The sequence below is a fragment of the Oryzias latipes genome, chromosome 4 (assembly GCF_002234675.1).
Source record: "Oryzias latipes chromosome 4, ASM223467v1".
Classification (NCBI taxonomy): Eukaryota; Metazoa; Chordata; class Actinopteri; order Beloniformes; family Adrianichthyidae; genus Oryzias; species Oryzias latipes.
Window position 1 is genome coordinate 28,626,161 of NC_019862.2, and position 9,231 is coordinate 28,635,391.

General features: G+C 40.8%; 1 protein-coding gene across 1 annotated transcript; it reads left to right on the top strand.

Moving 5' to 3' along the window:
• The first annotated feature begins 811 nt into the window (after nt 1-811).
• Nucleotides 812-7,911, top strand: LOC101173137 (sodium-dependent phosphate transport protein 2B). Its single transcript, XM_004068326.4, has 13 exons — nt 812-918; nt 1,126-1,173; nt 1,368-1,499; nt 1,601-1,729; nt 1,931-2,074; nt 3,619-3,730; nt 3,805-4,000; nt 4,086-4,181; nt 4,296-4,407; nt 4,797-4,964; nt 5,455-5,571; nt 5,665-5,789; nt 7,034-7,911. The coding sequence occupies exons 2-13, from the start codon at nt 1,128-1,130 to the stop codon at nt 7,574-7,576; spliced, it is 1,920 nt and encodes a 639-aa protein (XP_004068374.1). The 5' UTR covers nt 812-918; nt 1,126-1,127; the 3' UTR covers nt 7,577-7,911.
• The last annotated feature ends 1,320 nt before the right edge of the window (nt 7,912-9,231 follow it).

The following is a 9,231-nucleotide window of genomic DNA, read 5'->3' on the forward strand; positions in this document are numbered from 1 at the left end:
AATCTGAAAAGCGGCTCTTTGATGATTTATTACCATAAAAATGAATGTGTGTCTTTGCTAATTTCATAATGTTACATTGCATTTTTGAGGGTGAACACATGTCTTTTCACAGTAAAAGTTAAGATTACTACTCAAGATATTACAGTAATAAAGTAACACCTTGTTTTTATGTGAAGTTTTTGCAATCCCAGCTGCTGTTTTTTTCTATAAAATGTACAACTTTTTGTTTGGTGTTCTTTCAACTTTTTACACCAATTACTCTAAGCATGCTCTTGGCTTGGGTGGTGTATAAATAAAGTTAGTTTATTTCTAAATTTAGCACAAAAAAAGAATTATAGGCTAAACCTGCCAGGGCGTACGAATGAAATTCCAATCTATATATCCAAAAATTTTCTTTAGATATATTTTTCATCCGTGACCAGAAGCTGTGGACATTTTTCCTGCGCGTTTTCCTGGAGATTCTATCACCACAATACTGTTAATCAAAAAAATATATATAAAAAATACTGTTAATCACCAGCAGGGGGCAGTGTTTCGGGTTTTTCTGTTCTCAAATTGAACAGAAGCACGCTATAATTAAACATGTCGTGTAACTTTTTGTGCATATATTAAACTATGTTTCTGTGCAGTAAAGGTTCATCTAACCCATAGAAGAAATCGTTGTTTATTTATCCTCCTTCACTATTTAAATCTGTGATTTTGTCACTTTCCCCATTCACATAATTCCTCGGCTCACGCCGCTCGTTATTAGTCACCACGTCTCCCACGCAGGCGCTGCACGTGTGCGCAACCTTTGAACGGAGAACGGCGCGCGCGCGCTGCGGCGTTATAAAGGCTGCCCGGCTCCTGGAGGGGAGCATCAGGTGGCGCAGGTGGAGGCTCCTGCGCGCAGCTCCGGGCTCTGGCACCCAGCGGCAGGTACGCTCTCCGGTTGGTTCAGGTGAGGGGCATGTGGGGGAAACCATGGGACGCAGGTGGAAGGGTCAGGAATGCTGGTTCATTTATTCTCATTCAGGTTTCTATGTTTTGGACTTGACAGAAAGTTATTTCTGCTTTTTTAATCACACAGTGTTGCTTCTCTAAACCTTTCTTGGTTCTTTTTGGGTTTTTTTGGTTCTTCTTCAGTCATGGCTCCAAGACCACAAGTGGAGACAGATTCTTCTTCAGCACGCAGTATGTCATTTCTGTTGGATCAATTTGAAACATTGCTTTATGGAACTAAATCTGAGTTGGTAACCCGTGTTCCATCATTAAAGTCGTGCTTTGATGTCTTCCTAACCAAACTCACAGAAACTTTATTTTAACAGTTGTTTTTTTTTTTTTTTCTGAAACAAGATAACCCTCTGACATTTACTCTCCTCCACCAGAACATGACAAGTCTCAGTTCAAAGACAAGGATCTGTCACCATCTTACTCCACCATGGAGCTGGTGAATGAGCCGAGGGAAGAAGATCCCTGGGATCTCCCTGAGCTCAAAGACACGGGGATCAAGTGGTCAGGTGAGGCAGCGGTGTATTCTGACATGCTCCACAGAGCACTGAGGTCTTCAAGCCCTGACTCACTGTTCCGCTTGTTCTCTGGCTTTTCTTCTGTCCAACAGAGCTGGACACAAAGGGGAAGGTTTTGCGAGTAGTGAGCGCCATTGTCAAGCTGGTTTTGCTGCTCGGACTCCTTTACCTGTTCATCTGCTCTCTGGACGTCCTCAGCTCTGCTTTCCAACTTGTTGGAGGTAAGAAAAAGTACCCAGCCACCAGTTATTATACAACTAGAAATATTTGACAAATTATTATTATTTCTATCCTTAATTTTGTTTATGTTTTTTGATCGCCCAATCAATTAAATACATGTATTTTATACCGTTTTGATACCTGTTGTTTTTTACTTCAAGCCTTGTGATTGTTGTGTTGCTGACCTGTGTGTTTGTCCACAGGTAAAGCTGCCGGTGACATCTTCCAGGACAATGCTGTGTTGTCAAACCCCGTGGCTGGGCTGGTGATCGGGGTGTTAGTCACTGTCCTGGTGCAGAGCTCCAGCACCTCCTCCTCCATTGTGGTCAGCATGGTGTCCTCTGGATGTAAGAAAACACAACTTTGTTAAGTGTAAGATCATACTAAAAAAAGAGAGAAGTCGACATTTTAAGTAAACTGGCTTCATTGAAACGATAAACAAATACAAGTCCAACTCACCTTTCTTTCTGTTTTTATAAGTCTCAAAAGTTGGATTTTAAATCATAAACACAGTGTTTTTGGCAGTAGGCAATCAAAACAGCAAAGCCTTATTCACGTGTAGATACGGGATGTCTGCGGGCGAAAAATGGGCAAACCGGTACAGGTGGCCGGGAAGAAACATCAAAACAGTAGACCACTGTAAATAAAATGGGTAATTTCAGAACTGGAGGACATTTGGGCTCCAAAAATGATGAAATGTAAACCTTTCTGCTTTTCTGCTACAAATTTGCTAATAATAGGCAATAAACTATCACAGGTTGATTAGCTCAGCTTACAGATCAATCATAAAGTTTTTATATTTGGTATTTGCAAAGCTTGGCTACCAACATTTGCAGGTAGCAGGGCTGCAAATCTGTATTCATATTCATCCCCGGAGTGAGGCTAGTCTGCAGGGGATGGGTTAAAGTGCGGAGAACAATTTCCCCATTGTGGGATAAATAAAAGTACATTTAAAAAAATATATATATATATAACTTTCTCTCAGGAGTAAAAGCTAGGACAAACTTAAATAAATATTGTCTTAAGCTGATTGTGATGTAACAGGATTGCATTGGGTAGAGTGTGACATTCCATCCAGGTTAACTACAGTATGTTGTAAAATAGAAAAGACTAGATCCCTTTGCTCTACTCAAAGTCCAGCATCTCATGTTATTCTCTGCTGGATTCTTCTTCTACCGTGTTAAAAAAGTCATGGTAGCAGGGTTGTGTGCATGTTGCAGGACACTCGTTCCATGGATAATTATTATTGGAAATAGTTTGTTAAAACAAATGTTCCCATAGTTACAATAGACACCGATGCAGCAATTAATATTAAATACTTTCAAATTTAATTGTAACTGTTTTGTTTAAGATTTAATTTGGACATTGAGGGGGGCGGGAAAAGGGAAAGTATGTGTTTTTTTGGGGTACTCCAAACCATTTTGGTATATTTAAAACTATTTTTAACCATTCTTTTCACTTAGTTTTTGTAGATTTAGTCTCAAGACACGTACATTTGATCAGAATCTACATGTTTCAGTATTTTGTATTAGCATTATTCAAAATGGGTTGAAAAATGTTCTCCAATTCTGGAATGACCCTTATGCACAAGTTTTCCTTGCTCGTAGCGAAGACTTAAACAGTATCACCTGCGCATGTGGCATTCGTGTCAGTAAGGGACTAGTACTCACACCTCACTAACTCACCACCGTAAGTCCTACGTGCGTGCAATTTTCAATAGCCTTACAACAATTCCACGACACACTTACTACACATACGACAATGGTGCATTCCATTTTATGACGTACTTGGGTGGCTACGAGCCTCAACCATCAGTGTGTGCATGTGACTGGAGCTTAAGGCTGTAGCGTCATCCAGATGCAGCTTTTAATCAGCGTCTCTTCTGTTGAAGTGTTGGATGTGAAGTCTGCAGTGCCAATCATCATGGGAGCCAACATCGGCACGTCTGTCACCAACACCATCGTGGCCATGATGCAGGCTGGCGATAGGAATGAGTTCCGCAGGTGAACCACAGCAGATACAGAAGAAAACATCCAGGATTTGTGACAGGCTCACGCGTCTGTCTCTGCTGTTTTAGGGCCTTTGCAGGCGCCACGGTGCACGATTTCTTCAACTGGCTGTCTGTGCTCATTCTTCTGCCGTTGGAAGCCGCCACGGGCGTCCTGTTAAAACTCACACAACTCATCATAGATTCCTTCAACCTGGAGAGCGGAGAGGACGCTCCTGACCTGCTGAAAGTCATCACCGATCCTCTCACAAAGTCCATCATCCAGGTATCAATGCGTCTTTGACGGAGACACACTTCCAACCCTCAAAAAGGCACTTCATTTTTAAAAAATTCTACTTTATTTGTCCTAGCTTGACAAATCTGTCATCGGTGACATTGCATTGGGAGTCCCAGAGGCAAGGAACAAGAGTCTAATCAAGAGATGGTGCAAGGTTGAGGTCAACACGGTAAGAACAGGAGCGTGAAGGACATTCCACATTTACATAATGTAACCAAGTGGTTCAGATTTGGAAAGGCGTGTAATCTCTGCATGCGCTCACACACATGTGGCCTTTCCCCAGACTTTCTGGAATGAGACAGTGGAGTTCTGCCCAGCCGGAGCAGTCTGCTGGGAGGAAGGAAACCAGACGGTGACCCAGATGAACCAAACTTGGACCAACAACCTGGAGAGATGTACGTGCGCCTCCATGCCTGCTGCTTACTGAGATAGAAGGGCAAAGCAATTACGATCACCTGATCCTGGAAAGCTCGGTGAAACATGAGCAGCAGCAGCCTCTTTCACCAAAACCCCCTGATGAGGGGACAATGACTACCTTTGAGCTGTTACTCTGCTTCAGCTCGACCCCCTGACCCCCAGCCACGCCCCCTCCACCTTTTTCAATGGGTCTTTTTATGCTCCCTTGATGGCCAATACAGTGAAACCCTTTCTTGAGATTTTGATGCCCTCATTTAATATACAATGTATTCTTCTGTTATAAAAATAGAAATGCCCAAGACTTTTGTAATTTATTTGTGCATTGTTGAGCTTCTTCTAAGCTCATGTCTCTTTTCATCCTGTGCAGGTAAACACATTTTTGCCAACATTAACTGGTCAGACCTGGCAGTGGGCCTCCTGCTTCTGGCTCTGTCTCTGCTGGTCCTCTGCATGTGCCTCATCCTCATCGTCAAACTGCTCAACTCCATGTTGAAAGGACAGGTGGCAGTGGTCATCAAGAAGGTCCTCAACACAGGTGAAGGAAGCCAAACCCTCCGCTCCCGCTCTGACCCAGCCTGTTCGATAGTCGGCACATCTGTTCTGTGGTGATGCTTGATGAGCAGCACAGGCAGAGCGCTCCTGGTGTTTCTGGGTCGCCTCCAGGTCCAGCCGTCCTGGAGTGGAAGGCAGAACGCTCAGGCACAAAAACCATTTAGATCATAAGATCATTTTTTTCTGTCCTTTCTGCTCCAGTTTGAGTTCAGACTGTTCTTTCTCTGCTGGGTGCCCTCAGCAAAAACTAGTCTAATTAAATGTCTATCTAACAAGTAGACTATACTGAAAGGGAGGCAGCATACTTGAAGTTTACTTTTTTATACTATCTACTGGATGCATTGTAAACCTAAAGTGTTCCAATTTAGTCTGAAGAAGAATTCAGGGAGTATATTTCCTACACTACAAGTCTAGTGGTCTATAGGATGCTTACTGATACTCAAGTCAACTAAATAAATAACCTTTATCTGTAGATTTCCCTTTCCCCTTCGGTTGGGTCACCGGGTACATTGCGATTCTTGTTGGAGCGGGGATGACTTTTATTGTTCAGAGCAGCTCCGTCTTCACTTCAGCCATCACACCTCTTGTTGGTAAGCCATCGGCAGCCGTCACATTGTTTCTGTGCAAACGGAAGCCTATTTTTAACTCCAAGGTCTTTGTTCCTTTTTGTCATCGTCAACCAGGTATTGGTGTGATCAGCCTAGAAAGAGCTTATCCTCTGACGCTGGGCTCCAACATTGGCACAACGACCACATCCATTCTCGCTGCAATGGCTAGTCCTGGAGAAACATTATCTAACTCTCTGCAGGTGAGATAAGATGTCAATTTTTACTCTGACATTTCTCTGAAAGTCATGCTTTTCTATACTATGACAATAACGCATTATTGGATGTTTTGATTTGATTTGATTTGAAATGGTTTATTTCAAGCAATCAAAGCAAGAATAATGCACAAAACAATACAATCAGCAGTTATACATTCATACAAGAAGAATCCAACTTAGAATAATTAGACATTAAATCAAAGATTGCTTAAAGGGAGTGGAAGGAAGCGGATTTAGATAATCCCGCCCTTCTTCTACCGTAACCATTTTCGTTACTTGATTTGTCATTATCCGGATCATAACTTTTTATCAGATATCAATGCCTTACGGTTAGAGGTCATTAAGAATACTTAAGTATCAATAAATTACATGACAACAATGACTTATTATCTATGTAAAATAGACATAACTCTATTTTAAAAATCAACATAGCACATGCAGATCAATTATCTAAAATATGTGCAGATTTGTTTTTTCATTAGAAAATCATGAGTACGATAGAAAAGATATGGATCAAGATCACATCCATTCACAGATTCAAAAAAGCTGGAATGTCTAATGACTTTTACTTTAAAATTCTTTTGTAAAATTTGCCTTTTTCACACCCATTTATATATGAAGTATATCATTAATAAACTTCAAACTTCAATGGTTAATGCATCATTGACACATAATATTTATTCAATTTTAAATTGCATTTTATTTCATTGCTTAGACTGTCTTCACTCTATCCTGGTATTTAGACAGTTGTTTTTATTTTCCTGTCAATCTGAATTAATAAAGTATTTAAAAAATTATGAAGAAATCTTAGTTTTGGAAGACATATACTACTAGATATTTTTTCTCAATAAAGAAGACTTAACTCGTAACAAGATCAAGGTTACAGCATGTGAACCACCGAAGTGGAAGCCACCTTTCGTTATTTTAAGCATTAAAGCGCCTATCAAACTAAAATGAAAATTAAATATAAAATCTGTTCACATTCAAAATAGGTTTGGCAGTGACCGTAAAACTGTAATCTAAAGTAATTGACGAATTTAAGATTGGTAACATTTTCATATCCCTTTGACAGATTTTTAATTAAAAAAAATAGCTTTTCTTTTTTTTAAATAACACATTTTAATGAGATTATTTTGTGCTGTAAACAGTCTTTTTAGGTATTCATGTTTTGTGAGTCTGAAAGTTCTGTTTCACAGTCATAAGGGATTTGTTTGTATTGTTTTGTGCAGATTGCGCTCTGCCACTTCTTCTTTAACATCTTTGGCATCATAATCTGGTATCCACTCCCCTTCATGCGACTACCCATCCGGCTGGCCAGAGGACTGGGGAACCGGACAGCCAAGTATCGCTGGTTTGCTGTCCTCTACCTCATTCTGTGCTTCCTGGTCGTCCCCCTGACTGTTTTCGGCTTGTCTGTGGCTGGCTGGAAGGTGCTGGTCGGGGTGGGCGTGCCAATCGTTGCGCTCATCGTCGTTGTTGTCGTCATCAACGTGGCACAGTCCCGACGGCCGCACTTCCTGCCCAGGTTCCTCCGCAACTGGGACTTTTTGCCTCAGCCTCTCCACTCCATGAAACCTTGGGATGCTGCTGTGGCTAAATCCACTCTGTTCTGTGGAAGATACTGCTGCGGCTGCTGCAAGTGCAGCAGCTGCTGCAGGAAGGACGAGGAGGAGGGGGAAGTCTCCGGGAGGAGCAGCAAGAGTCTGGAGGGCCACGATAATCCCGCTCTGTCCACCGATGAAGACAAAAAAGAAGAGCGCACGGATTTCTAACGTCTCTGAGTTAACTTGGTGTGCCGACGCAAAGTAGAGCGATCTGTAACATAACTGTAATTATGGGTTTTGTGGTTGATTCCACGCTGACGTTCTCAGCTGGAAGGTGTGAACACGAGGTGCACATTCTGTCTGCTGCTGCACATTTTGGGGATTGCTAACGTGCATTTTTATATAGGAAATCATGTGTGGAAGGCACTTTTGGTTTTATTTCCAATTCTAAACATTTCCACTGATGTAGCATGTACAATTTAAAGTTATTTACATATGGTATTACTCTGTATTTAAGTTCATTTAATGTTTGTAAATAAATTTTTTAATTTGCTATTTTTAAATCTCTGGTTTCTCTTGGTGGTAGCTGAAAAAACTTCTGGGTTGAGACTTTGGTGCTTGTTCTGGCTTTTTAATAAATCTGCTGAAGGACACAGGGAGCTAAAAAACACACACACACGCTGATCCAGAGAAACTGAAGTACACTCAGAATTTTAAGATAAAATCTTAAAAATGGGGGGGAAAATGAAGATTTCTTATTCTGATAAATTCAGATATTTCAAGGCTTTATCACTTGTCCTTTTAATGATTACAGGCTATAGATAATAAAAGCCTATACTTTAGTGTTTCAAAACACTTTAATATCTCACTAGAAAAATTAAAAAATTATGTTTTTAGATTGCATCAATACTCTCTATTGTATGAGGCTCTGCTTAGGTGTGATGGAAGTCCACTGACATCTGGTTATCCCTTGTGCTATCTTAGATGACCCCACCCTTACATTTACATGTTATTTCCTACCATGACAAAGGTGGATAAAGGTGGAAAGATTTCATGTAATCCATGGACACCAGTGAAGATCACAAATCATTGAAGAAAAAAGGTTCAGAGCTCTGTCTAGTGGGTCTAGATGACCCAACTCCCAATTAAAGTGCCTAGGATAGCACAAGGGTCACGTCTGGTGTCTTCTATCTTCTTCTTGACAAAAGTCCACACATTTTCTATCAGGTTTAGGTAGGTTCTATCAGTCAAGAACATAACATGAGAGCCATGGAAGCAGCTTTTGGTACTTTTGTCAGAGTGGGCGGCGGCCAAATCGCGCTTGAAATCTCCATTTAGCTTGTTTGCAGAGGCTGAATGAAGAGCTGTAGAACCTCCTGGTACGAAGCTGCATTGACTGAACTTCAGAAAACATCACAACAACACAGCGGCAGCAGATGACATCAAGTCATCAGTGACTGTGGAAACTTCTCACTAGACTCTCTTCCTTCCGACTCTGGGACCTTGTTTTCAAAAATAAACGTAGAATTGACTTTAGTCTGTATAGAAAACTGTGAGAGACAGTTTAGTTCTTTTTTCTCTTTGACTCAGGTAAGACGCTTGGAAACATACCAGCGTGTTTAGTCTAAAAGTAAGTGTTAGAGGAATGGTTTAGATTTAATGTTAAAGTTCGTGTTAAGCTTATATGAAATATAAACTTTAATGCATACATTTAATCCCTTATTTTAGAGTATTTAATCTGGTGCGATCATGTAAAGAGTTTGGATATAGATGTGTGTGTGCATGCAAGGAATGTAAAATGATGCCATCCAATAATTAAATCTGCTAAACAGCGTTCAGCTTTATCATTGGACTGCAGTGAAGCTGTTTTTACTGCCAAGTAT